Source organism: Rhinopithecus bieti, unplaced genomic scaffold, assembly GCF_001698545.2.
Source record: "Rhinopithecus bieti isolate Rb0 unplaced genomic scaffold, ASM169854v2 scaffold_44748, whole genome shotgun sequence".
NCBI lineage: Eukaryota > Metazoa > Chordata > Mammalia > Primates > Cercopithecidae > Rhinopithecus > Rhinopithecus bieti.
Window position 1 is genome coordinate 1,758,492 of NW_016819104.1, and position 19,068 is coordinate 1,777,559.

Sequence of the window (19,068 nt, forward strand, 5' to 3'; positions counted from 1 at the left end):
AGATGATGCATATTTACTACAGGGGCTTAATATAGAGGAACTATATCCAGAGACCTCTAGTTTCATCACTTACGATGGGTCAATGACTATCCCACCCTGCTATGAGACAGCAAGTTGGATCATAATGAACAAACCTGTCTATATAACCAGGATGCAGGTGAGTTTCTCTCTGGCCCTTTAGCTAAAGGAAAAGAATGATGTAAAAAAAAAAAAAAAAAAAATCACTGAATTGTGGAATGTCTATTCTAATGGTTTACTAGGACCACTATAACAAAGTCCCACAAACTGTGTAGTTTAAACCAACACAAACTTATCGCCTCACAGTTCTGGAGACTAGAGGTTCAAGATCAAGGTGTCAACAGCATTGCTTCCTTCAGTGGGATGTGAGGAAGAATCTGTTCCATACCTCTCCCCTAGCTTCTAGTGGTTTGCTGACAATCTTTGGCGTGCTTTGGCATTTAAAAGCAGCACCCCAAGCTCTACCTACATCTTTCTTTCTTTCTTTCTTTTTTGAGATGGAGTCTCACTCTTGTCACCCAGGCTGGAGTGCAGTGGCGCGATCTTGGCTCACTGCAACATCCGCCTCCTGGGTTCAAGCTATTCTCATGCCTCAGCCTCCTGAGTAGCTGGGATTACAGGCACATGTCACCATGCCCGGCTAATTTTTGTACTTTTAGTAGAGATGGGTTTTCACCATGTTGACCAGGCTGGTCTTGAACTTCTGACCTCAGGTAATCCATCTGCCTCGGCCTCCCAAAGTGCTGGCATTACAGGCGTGAGCCACCATACCCAGCCTCTACCTCCATCTTTATAAGGTGTTTTCCCTGTGTCTGAGGCTCTGTGTCCAAATTTCCCATTTTTATAAAACCACCTTCTGTATTGCATTAAAGCCTACCCCCAATAAGCTTGTCTTAGCTAATTCCATCTGCAACGACTATTTCCAAATAAGATCACATTCTGAGCTACTGGGGGTTACCAGTACCTTCAGCTTATGAATTTCAGGGGTACACGATTCAACCCATATGCCTGGGTTTAAAGAGCCAGCATCCAAAAGGCTTAACCTGAGCTAATTATAGAAGCATCTCACCTGTCGCAGTGGGAAAAGACAGCCATTAGTTCCCAGAGCGTATTCTACAACTACCGTGTTCAGAAAGCAAGCCAGGAAAATGGAAGACGTCATCATGCATTTGAAAAAGTCGGGTTTTAAAAAGTTAAATAGATTCCATTGTTGAAGAACTTCTGGGGTCCTTCTTAAATGCTAATATATGTGTCAGTCTTCAAGAGGAAGTGGTATGGTATGTAGCGTTTCGCACCCATATTTGAATGTGGGGTTTTTTTGGATCATCTCGCAGAGTTAGTACTCCTCAGAACTCGACGGAAGGCAGATGGGTCCTCCTGTGTGAGCTTGGCTACACGGCTTATTGTGCTCTTCGGCCTGTCCCCCACCTCTATGAAATGAACACTCCTCTTCTTTATTGAGAGGGGGATAAATTACATGAGTTTGCTCCAGCTCTGACATTCTACGACTGTGGGAGTCTATAACAAATTAAAGGAGAGATGAGCAAAGAAAGGAGAAGCCAATCTCCTTGATGGGATATGCATTCCCACCCGACAACCATTTGAACAATTTGAAGTTCCTTATCCTATCCGTATTGATGGGGACTCACTAGGTGACAGGCAACAGCAACTCCTGGCTTAAGCTTAGAAAAAGCATTTATTTGAGAGCTACAGGGGCATCTTAGAGAATTCAAAATCAGAAATTGACATCAGAAATTCACTGAAATGGGAACCCCAGAAGTGCTTTCTCTCTGCTGTCCTCTTCTCACCACACATTCACTTCATTCTTCTCTCCTGCTAGAGACCGTCTTCTTTGACCTCACAGTCCTGTGGCAGAACACGGCTGCAAACAGTCCAGCCATCTGGCCCTCACAGTCTCACAGAAAAGAAACCAAACTGGTCCAGCTTAGTTTAGCTCTGACCCATGGACCAATCACTATGATCCAGGTAATACCATGTGGGAGTCATGGAGTTATTGAACCAAAGAGTATCAAAGAATACCCTGAAGAAACCTACCAGATTTCCTCCTTTTATGGATGCTGCATTTGAGGGTGACAGAGCGCAAGTGACTTGTTCAGAGGCATACATAGGCTAGTAAGCTAGAAGCAAGGCTGGCTTCATGCACGGAGGCATAGTGGGCCTTCAACTCAACTGAACCCATGGAAAAAAGGGACTGTGTGGGGCTTATACAGCCCTTTCCTCATACAGCTGACACCATCTAGCTTGGCCAGTCTCTGTGGTCTTATTTCTTCCTTAGTGCATTTAAGAGGATGGTTGGATCTCACAGCTACTTCTCTCTCCTCAGATGCATTCCTTGCGCCTGCTCAGCCAGAACCAGCCATCTCAGATCTTTCTGAGCATGAGTGACAACTTCAGGCCTGTCCAGCCACTCAACAACCGCTGCATCCGCACCAATATCAACTTCAGTTTACAGGGGAAGGACTGTCCAAACAACCGAGCCCAGAAGCTTCAGTATAGAGGTGGGTGTGGTGGCTCAGAGAGTGGAGGATCTAGGCCAGAGCTCAGTCTCTCTGCTTAGAGCTGTTCTTAAAGGCCTGGCATTATCTTCCATCATAGGAATGATGATTATAAATGACAATAACCCATCACGCTCCATGTGCATGGTGGTGAAGGTCTTAAGTTTTGATATATGTGATATAGATATCTGTATGAATGCATCTAGGTAGGTGGGTAGGTAGGTAAGTGGGTGGGTGGATGGATAGATGGTAGGTAGATGGCAAGGTGTAGAGGTTTGATCTATGTGAGAGAGATATATATATAACCTTTAAATACATACATCAAACCTTTAAAACCCCTGTAGATCAGGCAAGACAGCTTCTTTTTATTGCCATTTTATAGAAGAGCCCAGAAAGGCTGATGCTCCCAAGGTTATCTGTTAGAACAGGACAGCAAAAAGCATTAGAGCTTTTAAGTATATGCAAGAAAGACCCCCTTTTCCCTAGAAGGTTAACAAATACTCTAAAGGGCAGGCCATCAGGATCCAATGGGATAATTTGCGAGTGTATCTTTGCCCAGTGCTATGTACCTAGAAATGGTTATTATTCCTACTAAAGGGGACATTTAAGGTGACATCTGCCTCCTGTAACTCTGTGATCCACACCCAGCCCTCTCTCTCTTCCCTTCTGCACACTACTAAACATCTGTTAATCATTGTGGTAAACATTCAGTGTAGAAAGAGGCAAGATGGGGTCTTGGAGGGCGCTGGACTGGAAATCAGGACATCTAAGTCCTGGGCCTGGTTCTAACAAGCTGTACAAACCCAGCCACATTGTTGACCCCCTAGACCTGGCTTCTTCATGACAGTTCCTATGCCATCTACTTCACAGCTTGTTAAAGGAAGCAAACAAGAGCCTGGATGGGGAAGCCTTTTGTAGCAGTAACATGCTCCCCAAATAGGAGGGCTATGGTTATTACCAGACAGCTTTTAGAAGCAGCCTCCACCACTACTCCTTGATCCTCCACTTCCTTCTTCCTACTTCCCCCATATTCCCTTCTTTTTTCTCTCTTAGATACATTTGCATGCCCAAACTACATTATTTTCCACTCCCTTCCAGCCATAACTACCAGAAAAGTAAATACCTAACTCATTCATTGCTGCTTCTCCTTAGTCAACACCCCTGTATTGTGTTCCTAGTATGTGTCAGTTAGTTGGGTGATGGGTGACAGATAGGACCCCTAGCCACACAGAGCATATGGTCTACAACAGGAGTCTACACACTTTTTCTATAAAGGACAGAGTAAATATGTTAAGTTTTGAAGCCATAAAATCTCTGTGGCACTCTGACATTGTAGTATGAAATCAGCCATTGATAATATGTAAAAAATGGGTATGGCTGTGTTCCAATAAAACTTTATTTATAAAAACAGGTATTGTGCTGGATTAGATGTGTGGACTGTTTTTCCATCCCTGGTCTAAAGCAGTGTCATCCACTAGAACTTTCTGTGGTAATGGGAATGTTTTCATGATAGGTTGATTACTATCCTACATTGTCCAATACAGCAGCTACTAGCCATATGTGGCTATTGAACATTGGATGGGTGACCAGTACAATGATGCAACTAATTTTTTAATTTTAATTAATTTAAATTTATAGTATATTGGTCAGTATAGGCCTAGAAGGTCATGGAGAATTGGAAGGGGGTAGTTGGAATGCATATAAGTAAGCAGGTATTTACAAAACAGTCCCGTCGCCTCTGGAGGAATTCCCTAAAACTGTGCAAATTAATTGAGTATGCCTCATTTTATGTTGTATGTGTGATTTTTTTTTCTTTCTCTCTCTCTGCAGTAAATGAATGGCTCCTCAAGTAGGGAACAAAGCCAAGAAGAATCCCACCTCAGTGAAATGCTACAACTGTGAATTGACATAACCTAGAATGTCCCCCTTCTTGCTTCTCTCTCCTTCCTTCCCCTAAGCCTCATTCATTCTTGGGATTGGCCCTTTCTTCATGAAAAGTGTCTGCAAAACCATGGCAGAGGAATACATCTCTCACACACTCACAAACACACACACAAGCACTTGCACATACATACACACACATGCAAACATACCTCCACAGACTCTCTTACAACCTCCATCATGGGAAGTCAAGTTTCAGAAACAAAAGTCTCATTCATAAGGTCTTAGAAGAAAATAACCAGTTAACCTGATTTCAATTTTGATACCGTTTTCCTGAACTAATAAATCTACCCAATGAGACTTTTCAGCCTTTGTACATACAAAATTCTTCCAAAAGAGAGAGAAAATACAGCTCTGATGGCATCAAACGGACTTTGCATCAAGTAATTTCAGATAGTGTCCTAGGATCCTTTGAGGGTGCTGGTAGCAGGTGAGCAGGACAAAGTTGACCAAGGACACTTATTTCTAGATTATGATTCTTCTGTTTACTCAACAATTTAAAAAGAAAAAAAAAGGACAGACATTGAAGAGCTACACATTGTATATATATCACCACAGACTATAAAGAAATGGAATTATTTCCCTCTTTGTCACATATCTGTAGTAGGATTTGCCAAGATCAGAAATGACCCATTTGCTGTTTCTTGTTTTCCAAAGGTCATACATTGTGTTTGGTTATTGTTACCAGCTCAATAAATGTGTTTAACAAGTTAATTTCATTTTTCTGGCTTTGGTCTATTCTCCTTCCTTACAGGCTAAGCCCTGGCTCCATGCAACTGCATTCTTTGATTTCACTTGTTCCTTCATCTACATGTTTTGTTCATTTGCAGCCAGTTTTACTGAGTTTGTGGCAATCAGGAATGCATTTGCTAAGCAAGTATAACTTTAATTCCACTCCATGGCTCGATCATTCACATGAGGTGAGCTTCAGCCTGAGATAGCAGGCAACAGATTTCTTGCGTTTCAAAACTGCCATGCCCCCCTGTGATGCTCCCGTGAAGGAATGCACTTTGCCTTGTAAGTTCCTGGGAAAGGGGTATCTTTTCTCTCCAGGTGCAGCCAGATCTCACAAAGTACAAACGAATGCCTTTCTTTTCTTGTTTATAATGGTCACTCACTGTGTTTGGTTACTGTCAAGAAATCAATAAATGTGTTTAACAAGTTACCCAGTACCTATGTCTGACTTTATTGAGAAAGAGGATGCTCCCTGCTGAAGTCTCTGAGTCCTGCTGGGTGCAGGAGCAATTGCATACGGGACTGACAGGGCAGCCAGAACAGCCTATCTGGCCATTCCCAGAGCCAGGTAATTAATACCCTGTTGAGAAAACATATAGGCTTAGCTGCTGGAAGAGAATACTTGGATGTTTGTTTGGTGGCCAAATTAAAAATAACTTTCATCTCTCCTTTCTGTCACACTCTCCTGCAAGGGGGAAAGCTCAGGCAAGGAGAGTCTGTGCAAATGAGAACATTCCCAAGCATATGAAAAACTTTAGCCTAGTGACTAGATGGACTGACAAGGAAAATTTCAAAACACTCAGTTATTTCATATTCAAAATAATATACGTAACTGGATTTTATCTTTTACTTTTTGCGTCAATGTCAGACACACAGCAGCCTTAGCTATGATGACATCTAGGCCTATTTCTGAGCAATCTTATTTTTCCAGAGAACCAAATATTCACAAAGGTTTAGGGTGAGCAGGCGGCAATCTTTATTTATGTGGCTTGCTGCTGCTTCTGAGGTAGAATCTTCCTTATCCTGCAATGGCAGGCAGCGATATAGTATAACAGCTGAAGAATATGGATGGCAAATCAACTTTACTCTGCCTTTTGCCTGCTGTGTGACCCTAGGCAAGTTGCTTTACTTCTCTATCGGTACACTGGGGAGGTTAATAATTGCCTGTATGAGTTACGAGGCTTAAACACTTTGTAGCTACTTAAAGCAGCTTGCACAGTACCTGCAATGACTGTTCTATATAATGGTACCAATAGTAGAGTATTTGTATGACCTGCCTATTAAAAGTTTATCTGAATCATATCATGCCTTCCTTTACAGGGTGGTAGTAGCATCAATCACAACAAGGACACCAGAGTGACAGCAAAAAAAAAAAAAGCAATAGATACCCAGCAGACTGCACATAGATAAATGCCTGCGATGTGTTGAGGAAGACAAGGAAAAGCACAAGTGAGGAAGGAAAGCAGGCAACTGGGTTTCTAGGCCCCACCCCATCACAGCATCCTCTCTGACACTGGGCAAGTCAACTCCCCTCCCTAGGACTGAGTCCTTATCGACAAATGGTTTGCACAAGACGACCTCCCCTGAACTTTGCACTCTTCATTCCCCCAACTGTGCCTCTCATTCAGTTCTTTAGTCCAGTGAGAACAAAGAAAAACTCAGTCTCTCACCCCTAGGGTCCCTGGGCATAGGCAGACTTTCACCTTGGCCAAACAGGACTCAAAATGGGGCAAACTGCTCCTGCCTCTGACTTTCTGGGCCAGTCCTAAATGCCCCTTTCTGCATACTCACTAGATTTCCCAAACTATAAAAAGAAAATATAGTCACTTTGCCCTCACAATATGTGGGAGTAATAAAAAGACTAGCTAGATTAGTACCTCTCAAAAAAAAAAAAAAAAAAGGCCGTGGCAGTTTTAAAGTACCAAAGAGCCCCTGGACTTCCTGAGCACCCATGGGCTGCAAAATCTATTGATGTATTTTTGTTTTTTGATGTCTTCATCTAGGACTTGGTCTGATCTGGGTCTTGATGTCTTCAACATCACTAATCATCAGGGAAACGCAAATCAAAACTACAATGAGATACCACCTCATACCTGTTGAAGACATCAAGGAACAAAAATACATTAATAGATTTTGCAGTCCATGGGTGCTCAGGAAGCCCCAGGGGAGCGGTGCCTCTGTGCTCCACAGTGTGTGCCAATAGGCCAGCTTTGCCTGTTGGAGCCCTGGCTGACATGAGCACCCCTTCCTTTTTGGAGAAGTCTACAATCTGCAAGGAAACACATGCTAAGCCTCAGTTCTCTCCTCTGCAAAATTTGGGAGGGAGGTAAATATACACCCAAGAATGCTCTGGACAAATTGAATGAACAAAGGAACACACCAAGGTGGGCGGATCACCTGAGATCAGGAGTTTGAGAATAGCCTGGCCAATATGGTGAAACCGTGTCTCCACTAAAAATACAAAAATTAGCCAGGCATGGTGGCATGTGCCTGTAATCCCAACTACCGGGGAGGCTGAGGCAGGAGAATCACTTGAACCCAGAAGGTGGAGGATGCTGTGAGCCAAGATCCATCACTCCACTGCACTCCAGCCTGAGTGACAGAGTGAGACTCTGTCTCAAAAAAAAAATAATAATCATGTGGAAATCCACAGCCCTAGCCCCTTCTTGGGGACACATTTTGTGGTTTCCAAGACCATTAGGGCCTTGTTCCAGTCTCCCTCTGTAGCAGTTAAGTTTCCATGGTGACATCAGGACAACCACAACTCGCTGCACTAAATGTGTCTGGAACGTGGTACAAGACAGTGAGATAATCACATGGAATCTGGACAGGAAAGCAGTCCTTGACCAGAGCCCATAACACACACATCAGGTCAAAGAAGATGACTGACAATGGTCAATTAGCATATGCCCACACCCCCAGGGTGGACCCTTCCTGCTGGAACCCAGAACACCTGCAGTTCATAAGAGTATCTCAGTTTTCCTGTTCCAGAAATCCTAAAAGTAGGACCTCTAGGAGCAGAAACTCACGTAACATTATTCACCAACTGGCACAACTGAACATAAGGAAAGATCTGCCAAGACTCCAGTTGAAAAAAACATACTATTATTGATAAGGTCTGCCATAGGTTGCACATTTTCTGTGGTCCAGGCCCTGTGCCAAGCAGCTTACAAATATCATCTCATTTTACCCACACAGTGACCCATAAAGTAATCACTACTGCTGTCCCTGGGTTATAAATACAGAAATGGACTTCTTATAGACCAGGTGATAGCCTCAGAGTCACATAGCTCATAGGTGACAATGCCAGACTCAACTCTTCTAAGCCAGTGGTTCTCAAAGCGTGGCCCCAGTCATCAGCATCACTTAGGAGCTGGTTAGAAATGCACATTTTTAGATCCCACTGCAGAACTATTGACACTCAGAGGGTGAGGCCAAGCCATCTGTGTTTTAACAAGCCCCCTAGATGATTCTGATGCACACTCAAGTGTGACAACCACCATAAATCAAATATTCATCCATACTACTTCCTACTCTAGAGTTTCCCAAACTTTACTACATATTAGAACCTCCTTAGCATAATGTCCTGCAAGTTCATCCACGTTGTGGCAAATGGCAAGATTTCCTTCTTTTTAAGGCTAATACTCCATTGTATGTCTATGCCACATTTTCTTTACCTGTTCATCTGTCAGTGAGCATTTTAGCTTTTATCCATGTCTTTGCTATTATAAGTAATGTTGCAATGAACATGGGAGTACAGATATCTCTTTGCAATCCTGATTTCAATTCTTTTGGTTATATACCCAGAAGTGGGATTGTTGGATCATACACTAGGTCTATTTAATTTTTTGTGAATTCTCCATACTGTTTTCCATAGTCTGTACCAATTTACATTCCCATCAACAGTCTACAAAGGTTTCCTTTGTCAATATTTGTTACCTTTGGTTTGCTTGATAATAGCCATTCTAATAAGTATGAGGTGGTATCTCACTGTAGTTTTGATTTGCATTTCCCTGATGATTAGTGATGTTGAACACCTTTTTGTATACCTGTTGGCCACTTGTATGTCTTCTTTGGAGAAGTGACTATTCAGGTCTTTTACCCATTTTTTAATCAGATTATTTGGGCTTTTTGCTATTGAGTTGTGGGAGTACTAAATGAAATAAGCCAGACACAGAGGAACAAATACTACATGACCCCATTTATATTAGGAATCTAAAATAGTCAAACTCATAGAAGCAGAGAGTAGAATGGTGGATACCAGGACCTTGGGGGAGGGGAAATCAGGGAGGTGTTGGCCAAAAGTCAAATCGTTTTAGTTATCCAGGATGAGTAAGTCCTAAAGATCTACTGTAGAGCATAATACCTATAGTTAACAATGCTATCCTTTACATTTAAAAAATGTATACATAAAAATAATAGGGTAGATCTTATGCTAAGTGTTCTTATGACAAGACGAGGAAACTTTTAAAGATAATGGTTGCATTTATGCATTGTTTATGGTGATGGCTTCAAGGGTGTATACTTCAAACTTATCAAGATGTATACAGGTTAAATATATACAACATTTTTATGTCAGTCACAAAAACATAATAATAATTTTAAAAAGGAATCTCCTAGAAAGTTTTAAAAACCCAATGCCCAGGTTGTACCACATATCACTTAAATCAGGATGTCTGGGAGCAGTAGCCAGGCTTCAGTGTACTGTAAAGATCTGCAGATGATTCCAATACGCAGCAAACTTTGGGGATCACACCTCTACCTAAAGGACCTTCTCAGTGGAGGGTTCACCTCTGAGGGGCATCCATGGAAGCCCAGAAGTCAGAGTTATCTAATGGCCATTCCCTTTTCAGAATCAGATCCAGATTCCTATGCATGTTAACTATTTTGGATGGTCTCAGTATGTTCCCCATCCCAATTTTCTCCTTCAATTAACAGGTCCAGAGTTTGAATAACAAATCTCTTTCAGAAACATTACTATTTGAAATACTGGCTGGGCACCAGCCTTCTAAAATCCACTCCAAGTCATCACTTCTAGTAACTCAGATTGCAAAGCTTCCAAGTCCTCAGACTATTACAAACAAATGAAAACAGGCTGTGAGTCAGGATACCAGAAGTTCAGAAACATATGCTGTGTCCATCGCTAAAAGTTATAAGCCAGCTATGGCCCATCAGTTTTAACTCCATCGTGTCTCTTCCATGCCACATTCCCTCCCCACAACCCTTCAGTCCTGTGACAAGGCCTAGTCTGAGCCCTCATCTTCTTTGGCCTGGACTACAACAATATCTACCCAGAAGGTCCTTCTGCCTCCAGTCTCCAGATAATTGAGAGACCCTGGGTCGAGAGTGTAAAAATACTCAAACACAGTTCTCATATAAAGGGAACCTGAGTTCACCCTGAATAAATGTTGAAGGAAATTTAGGCTGGGCTGAGGAGTAGGTAGAAAACAATCTCAGGCACTTTCCAGAGAGGAGACCAAAACACAAAGCTACACAGAAAATCCAGCAGGGCAGCATTCCAAATTGATTTGGTAGAGAAACAGATTTCAGCCGCAATGCCAGAGGGCAGTACCCGGATGCCAGACCTGGAATGGAATCAGGACCCAGGAGAATTGCCTGAGCAGCTCTTCACAGGGCATCTGAGGTCTTAGCCATGGCCCAGGTGGGGAGGAAGGGTTAGAGAGTCACATTCCGACCCAGACATTGCCAGCCCACTCCCATCTCATCACTAGGACTAACGAACGAAAACCACCAACCAGAACATATCTCCCAATACCCAAACTTTCAATGGTCCCCAGTTGTTTCAAGATTAAAGGATCAAATTCTTTCGCAAAGCCTTTCTTAATGGATTCTCAGCAGAGGTCCAAAGACTCGTGTCTCAGCCCTCCTGATGAATGTTGTGGGGCCAGCTACCCTAGAACCTTCGCTCACATGCAGACGCCCACTCATACTTTCCAGCCTCCTAACCATAGTCCATGCCATTGCTCAGCTTAAAATGCTCTTTTTGATTCTTCCTCACCTATGGAAACATGATGTACCTTTAAAGAGACCTAGCTCAAATGCCACTTCACAGGATTCCTTCATCTCCTCAGGGGAAATGATTTCTTCCATCCTGAACTCACACAGCATATTGATTATATCTCTAATTAACATTTACTTCACTCGGTTCTATGTTAGAAATATGTGTATGTAATATATGAAGAACTTCATGTGGTTCTGTATTTTCCTGTCTGCACGTGCCAATTTGAAGTTCCCTAAAGACAGAGATGATCTCTTCAGTCATCTTTGTCTCTCTCCCTTCTATGCATAGAAAGAAATAGAAATCATATCATAATACTTTGCAAAATAGGAGATACTCAAAAATATTGCTACATAGAATTTTCCTATGGGATGGAGGGTAGCATTTGATTCTTTTCAATTCAGAGTTGTTGACCTATGTAGGAAGTATGTATCAGGCAGAGTGCTGGGTTATTTTACAAATATTTTACATACATTATTTTATTTGCCACTCCTAGCAGTTCTGCCAATTAGTTCTTGACCTTATTTTATAGATAAGGAAATTATCAAAGAGATAACCATACACACACAGGATCATATAGCTGTTGTCATACTGGAAACAGAAAGTTACAGCAAAGGTTGATGCTAGAGAAGTCTCAGGTGAACATGTCTTAGCTGATGCCAAAATGGAACAGTGCTTCCCTTTGGGACTGTAGTCATCTAGTCTTATTCTTTATACTGGATCTCTTATGGTCTGAATTTTTTTGGTTTTGTTTCCAAGACAGGTTTCTCAGTCTGTCTCCCAGGCTGGAGTACAGTAGCACAATCATAGCTCACTGCAGCCTCAATCTCCTGGGCTCAAGCCATCCTCCCACCCCAGCCTCCCACATAGCTGGACCACAGGTGTGCGTCACCACACCTGGCTAATTTTTATTATTTTTAGTAGAAAAAAGGTCTCGTTATATTACACAGGCTGGTCTCGAACTCCTGGGTTCAAGTGATCCTCCTGCCTCAGCATCCCAAAGTGCTGAAAATTACAGGTATAAGCCACCATGCCTGGCCTAATCTGAATGTCTGTCTCCCTAAAATTCGTATGTTGAAATTTTAACCCCCAAGGCAAATGTATTAGGAGGTAGGACTTTTGGGAGGTGATTAGGTCATGAGGGTGGAGCCCTCATGAATAGGATTAGTGTATTTATAAAAGAGGCAAGAGAGCGATGCCTCACCCCTTCTACTATGTGAGGACACAGCAGGAAGGCACCATCTAGAAGACAAAGTGGGTCCGCACCAGACACTAAATAAATCTGCCTTAATCTTGGACTTCCCAGCCTTCAGAACTGTGAGAAATACATTTCTGTTTTTATAATACAGTCAGTTTATGGTATTTTCTTTAAATAGCCAAAATGGACTAAGATAGGACCCAAGGTATAGGAACTCTGCCAATGGCTCCCAACCCCAGACCAATTAAATCAGTCTCTGACTCTTGAGTCCATGCCATCAATAGATTTTTTAAATTTTTTTTAAGTCACAGGTGATTCTATTTTTCTATCTGCAAATATATCAAGACATTTGCTTTCCTCTAGAAAATAGCTTCCAAGAGAAAAAAAGATATTTGCCTAACAGTTCCAAATACATATAGGTTACCTGGCCCTAGAACAGATGCTCAGATAGAGTGGTAGGATGGAGACTGGATGAAAGAAAATAACAATTCCTTTAGGGGCCCAGGATGCTAGGTTCTGACACATGAATTCAGCAAGATACGCTACGGGTTGATTATCCCTTATCTGAAATGCCGAAGTGTTTCCGATTTTTTCAGGTTTTGAAATATTTGCAGAATAGATACCATTTTTGAGCATCCCAAATCTGAAAATCCAAAATTCAAAATGCTCCAATGAGCCTTTTCTTTGAGCACCATGTCAACACTCAAAAAAGTTTTGGATTTTAGAGCATCTTGGATTTCAGATTTTTGGATCTGGGATGCTCAACCTGTAGTAGGATTTCTAGAGTTGATGAGGATACTCACCCCTCCCACCCAAGTTGGCCTCTTTACCTCTGGGGTCAGATTCTGAGAATTCTAAGGATATTGAATGATTAACTTCAGACAAGAGTTAAGAGGAGGAAGCAAGAGCCAAACTGTCACTGTGCCCAAGTGAGTGGCAGCCTCACCCCTGTCACCAGACAATGAGATAAGATGCTTCTGCTTCCTGGAGTTGAGGTGCCTCATGGGAGAAATGGATATAATTTCTTTTCTCATAACCTAATAGGCTGTGAAAACAAAACCAGAGAAGAGATGAGAAAAAGCTTGGGGAAAGTGTTAAACACATGTCAAATAGTGCTAACAGAAGGGATGGAAATACTTTTGCTGCAGTGAATGAAGATGCATTGCTGGAAAATGTACATAGCTAGGGAACCTAGTGGACATACATTCAATAGCCATTGAGTGAAGGCCTACTATGTGCCAGGCACATGCCTTGTCCACAAAAGAACTTAGTGTAGAAGGGGAGATGTGGCCCCAGTGGATTTTGGGGATTTACCTCCCTGATAGAGATTTTAAAGGTAAAAATTTGAGCTGCATCTTAAGAAATACTTTTGGGAGTTGAGAATTGTGGGTTAGAAGAGAAAGACCACCTTGGAAATTATAGGAGGAAGAAATTGATTCTAACAGAGGCTTCTGAGAAAGAAGCCTTCCCTGATGAATGCCATTTCAGCTGATAAAGCTCAAAATGAAGGAACACTAGTTGGTGGGTGTGCCCCCAAAATAGTGAAGCAGCCAGTGTGGCTAAGATCATCTGTGGCTGTGTCAGTCAGCTCTTTCCTGCAAGAGTTTTGCTGGGTCCCTTCAGAGCCGAGGCTGACACACCTCCTCTAAGTCACTTCATTTGCTGGACACTAGAGACTTAGCACCTGGCTTTGGACCAGGCACAGTGGAGAAAACTGAAGGATAAGTAGTGGTCATTGCCCTCAAGAAGTTTAAAATCTAATTGGGAAGACACAATAAATGAGCATGGAACTCTTGCAATCTATGTGACAGGAATATTTAACACTCAGCAGTTATTTTGAAACTGCCAGATAGGCAAGTTGGCTAAGTATGGTTGTATAGTCAGCACACTGCCCAAATGTGCCCAGCTGAGAAGACGACTAAGGACCTCCTTTTACAATTCATCAGCCTAGGGTAAATGAATGGTTCTTGTAATTCACACAAAGACACTGCTTGTGCTAGCTGAGGGCCAAAGAGCAGCAACTTGAAAAATGATAGGAAATTCAGAAATGAAGAACAAGGTCTTGATTGAAAAGCTCAGTAGGAAGCTTTAGTGAAGAAAGAGGGATTTGAATTATGCCTGCCAGGTGGCAGGATTGGAATTGGTGGGAGGCAGGATGGTATTCCAGACAAACAGAACAGCTGGGGCTAAGATCTGAAGCTAGAATGAGCCTGGCAGGTGCTCTGGGCATGATGAGAATTCACTGGCTTAGTATAGATCAGTTGAAAGTAGACTAAGGAAAAATCAACTGGGTTTGATACAATGGGTCAGAGAGGGAAGGCAGTGTGCAAACTAGAAGTAGCAGGTACTCCTGGGTCTGCTTGTGTCTTCTAGTCTGGGCTCTGCAATTCACATGCTGATGACACTTGACAATTATGTTATGCCTCTGAGTCGAAGATTCCTCATCCATAGAAAGCAGAGGAATCTCCCTTACCCCCTTTGCAAGCAAATACACAAAAATGAAATGGGGGGAGAGCTAACTACTTCATGGGGTTTCAGAGAGGTTTTCTTAATATAACAAACAATAGGAAGCCATTGTAAGTCGTGAGCAAGAATATGGCATAGCCATATGAGATCTGGGCATGTATCTGAGACACAGATCCAGAGAACCCATGGAGGGGAGGAAGAAGGCAGCTTTAGATCCCTACTGGTCAGGTGGGAATAAGCGCAAAGCCCCAATCCTCTAAACTTGGTGGGTGTCTTCTTCCTGTTCCCGAGAAACTGACTTACCAGGTTCCTAGGACTCCCTGTGTTAAAGGGAAAGCCCAGTGGCTCAACCACCTTGCCCAGGAAGAAATTTCAGTCACCAGCTGATGAAAGAGCTGCTCTGGATATTTGAAAGATGAAAGATCCTAATACAAATGGGGGTCCAAAGGGAGACTGCAGGAAGTAAGTACTGGAAAGAGAGGATAGCAGTGATTGCTAATGTTCATTACACACAGACTATGTGCTTTACAGGTATCAATTCATCTGATTATCACAATCCTCCTACAGGGGCTGTCATTATGAACTCCATTTTACAGAGGCGAACACAGAGGTATGGAGAGGCCAAGCCCCTTGACCAATATGGTTCAACCAGTAGGTAGCGAAGAAGAGAGCCAGGTATTAGAGCTCTCACGCCTCATCACTCTGTCATAGTGCCTCTCAGAAAATGTGGTGGCAAAAAACACAGCGGAGATTAATTAAAATAAGTAGCCAGAATATACCCCAAGGAACTGAAAACAGGTATGCAAACAAATACACATCAAGCATGTTTACAGCAGCACAAGTCACAATAGCCAAGAGGTGGAATCAGCCCAAAAACCCATGGATGGATGAATGAATGGATAAGCAAAATATGCTACAATGACTATGATTCATCCATAAAAAAGAATGAAGTACTGATACACACTACAATACGGATGAGCCTGAGCACATTATGCTACGTGAAAGAAGCTAGACCCAAAAGGCCACATGCTGCATGCTTTCATTTCTGTGAAATATCCAGAACAGGTAGATCCACAGAGACAGATTGGTGATCACAAGGGACTGGAAACAGAGGGGAACAGGGAGAACTGCTTAACTAGTATGTGGTTTCCTATCGGGGTAATAAAAATGTTTTGGAACTAGATAGAGATAGCGGTGGTACAACATTGTCAAGGTACTGAATACCACTGAATTGTTCACTTCTAAATTGTTAACTTTATGCTATGTAAATGTCACCTCAATTTTTATTTTTATTTTTTTTAGATGAATCTTGCTCTGTTGCCCAGGATGGAATGCAGTGGCACGATCTTGGCTCACTACAACCTCTGTCTCCCAGGTTCAAGCAATTCTCCTGCCTCAGCCTCCTGAGTAGCTGGGATTACAGGTGTGTGCCACCACGCCTGGCTAATTTTTGTATTTTTAGTAGAGACAGAGTTTCACCATGATGGCCAGGCTGGTCTCAAACTCCTGACTTCAGGTCATCCACCACCTCAGCCTCCCAAAGCGCTGGGATTCCAGGCATGAGGCACTGCACCTGGCCTCGCCTCAATATTTTAAAAAATAATAAGTAACCAAAGCCCAGGATAGGCAATGCTAGGGAGGAAAGCACCTGCTCAACAGGGGAGGAAATTACAGGGAGGCATAGAATCTACAAACAGCCTCTGGCTCATGCCCCCCACACAACCTTGCTTAAACTGAACTCTGTTGTATCACTTGGTTGGTGGGAAAACACAGTGAAGAGCAATGCCTGCTAGTCACTGAATATCTTCCATGTGCCAGACATTATGTTAAGCACTTTACCAGCATTTTATCCAATCCTTTAACAGTATTCTGTAATTTAAAAAAATACTTGTTGTCCCTAAGCACAGTAAGCCCAACAAAGGTTCAGAGTGTTGAAGGAACTTGCTCTATAGCCTAATCTTAGTAAAGTGGCAGAGCCAGGATTCAAGCTCTGGTCTCTCAGATGGCTCAACACTATACCCTACTATACTATTCCTCTGTCCCTGAAACTTCAGAATCCCTCCTCATATCTGGGTTACTCTGAGACTGGGGAGATCGCTACTGTAGACATCCAGCAACACTTTCACCTCGGCTATTTACAATCCTTTGGGCAAAGAGAAGTGAGCTCACCCTTCCACTAGCAGCTTGGAGTTACCTGCCTGCCTGAGTTTAAACTAATAGCATGCAGCTTGGCCATGTGGCTTCCAATTTTTTTCCCTCATTCAGAGGTAGACAAGTAGTCATTGCGGCTTAGAGCAACTGTTTTGTTTTCAGTGAATTAAAATAACTGTCAAACCATTGAGGCCATCTTCTAGACTCTTGTTACAGAATTATTCAGAAGGGAAGTTTGCATGATAAAGATGCAAACCAATTATAGAGAGAAGCCCAGCATCAGAGAGAACCCAGACTCCTTCCTGCAGTCTGCAAAGTCTGCAAATAACTACGGATCTGTCAAACACCCAAGGGAAGCAGAGAATGAAAAATGGATAATAAATATTTTCAAGAGGAGACTGGACACTGACAAGAGGAAGTGATACAAGTGGCCCAATTCCAGGAATTCAGACAGCTTAACCTTCACTCAAGTGGCATACAACCTGGGCTTCCCAGAAAAGCCAGAGTTGGGAAGAATTGATGACACCAAGGCAAGCTTAGTAGGAGAGCATAATTTAATAAAGAGAGAGGAGAAATTTGGTTACCCTAGGTGCCAGAACCCTCAGGAAATAACTACTCTACCAACCTCAAGAAACACTGACACTTCGGCCCACATTTGAGATCAAAGACAGAGCTAGTTGGGCTCTCCTTGAGCACATTCTATAAAATTGCTGACTTTTGAAAATAATATAATTAAAGTCAGAGGTTGATACTGATAGTTTTTAGACTTATAACAAAAAGTGCATCTATATTAGCAGAAGCAAAGCAAAGGTAAGACTTTGATTTGGGTTAAGAAATTTGCCAAAGCTGGGATCTTTTTATGTGCCTTTTTATGTACGCCCACCAGGGGTACCGGCCCATCACCCAACCTTGGTTCCCCTGGTGTTGAAATGTGGCTACATGGTGAGTTACTTTTTAAATTGAGCAGAAACAGTTCTAGAAGCTCTGAATAGAGACTGGCCACTTTCTAGGGGAAGTCTGATTATCAATAGAAGAAAAAAAAGGTGGGCTTTGAACATGGGTTCTAGTTCCAGGGTTTCATCTTACTAGCCAGGCGACACGGATGAGGCACTTTCCCTCTATGGCCCTCAGTTTTCTCACATAAATGGGTAGGGTGTTACTTTCTCTTCTCTTTTTCTTTTTTCACTGAAAACACATGTACATGTTTTACACGATACTTGGTGAAGCTTTCTGAATTCTGACAGCTCATTTACAGATGTCTTGTTCTTCACATGCCTTTTTGAAAGTCTTTCTTGTATTGTTTCATCTGAAAGTCCCTTCCTCCTTCCAGATTATTAGTAACTTGATGGCTCCCCAGCTGTGCAATGATTGAAAGTTATTTAATTTTTTTTTGAGCCACAGTTTCTTCTTATGCAAAGCAGAGATAATGAATAATAAATAATCTCTCATGATTGTTGAGAGGATTTTAACGTGTGTGAACATGCCTAGCATATTTTTTAAAAGCCTAGCATAGCATTGACCACAGAGTCATGATCAGATAAGTGTTATTTTTATCTAAGAATAAAATGACAAAATAGAGGTGGTATCTCCTCCACATACTAGAAATGTTTCCCCTGAATATTTCCATTTAAAGGTTCAGCACATCAACATCAAGCACACATTTGAGGTAGCCTCAATTAGGCAGTGTCCAGCTAAAGACTAGGAAAAGTATATTAATGAGTGAAGTTAATTCAAGCTAGCTGCTATAAAAACCCCAAAAGTTTAAGATAATAAAGATCTGTTTCTCTTACATTACAGTTCAATATCAGCATCAACTCTCTTCGGTAGCTGTCCTCCAAGCAGGGGGTGACTCAGGGTTCCAAGTTCTTTTTCCCACTTAGGATACTGCTGTATTAAACACAGCCACTGCGTTAGTCAGGATTCTCCAGAGGGACAGAACCAATAGGATAAAGAGGGTGGTGGGGAGGGAAAGAGAGAGAGGGAGAGGGAAAAGGGAGAGGGGAGGGAAAGGTGTGGGAGACAGA

General features: G+C 42.3%; 1 protein-coding gene across 1 annotated transcript in view; it reads left to right on the forward strand.

Moving 5' to 3' along the window:
- Positions 1–5,647, forward strand: part of CA10 (carbonic anhydrase 10 (inactive)) — a 552,992-nt gene extending 547,345 nt beyond the window's left edge. The window contains exons 8-10 of the mRNA XM_017858264.1: positions 3–157; positions 2,363–2,537; positions 4,365–5,647. Coding sequence (XP_017713753.1) covers positions 3–157; positions 2,363–2,537; positions 4,365–4,387 — 353 coding nt within the window. The 3' untranslated portion in view covers positions 4,388–5,647. The remainder of the gene's footprint in view (positions 1–2; positions 158–2,362; positions 2,538–4,364) is intronic.
- Positions 5,648–19,068: the final 13,421 nt, after the last annotated feature.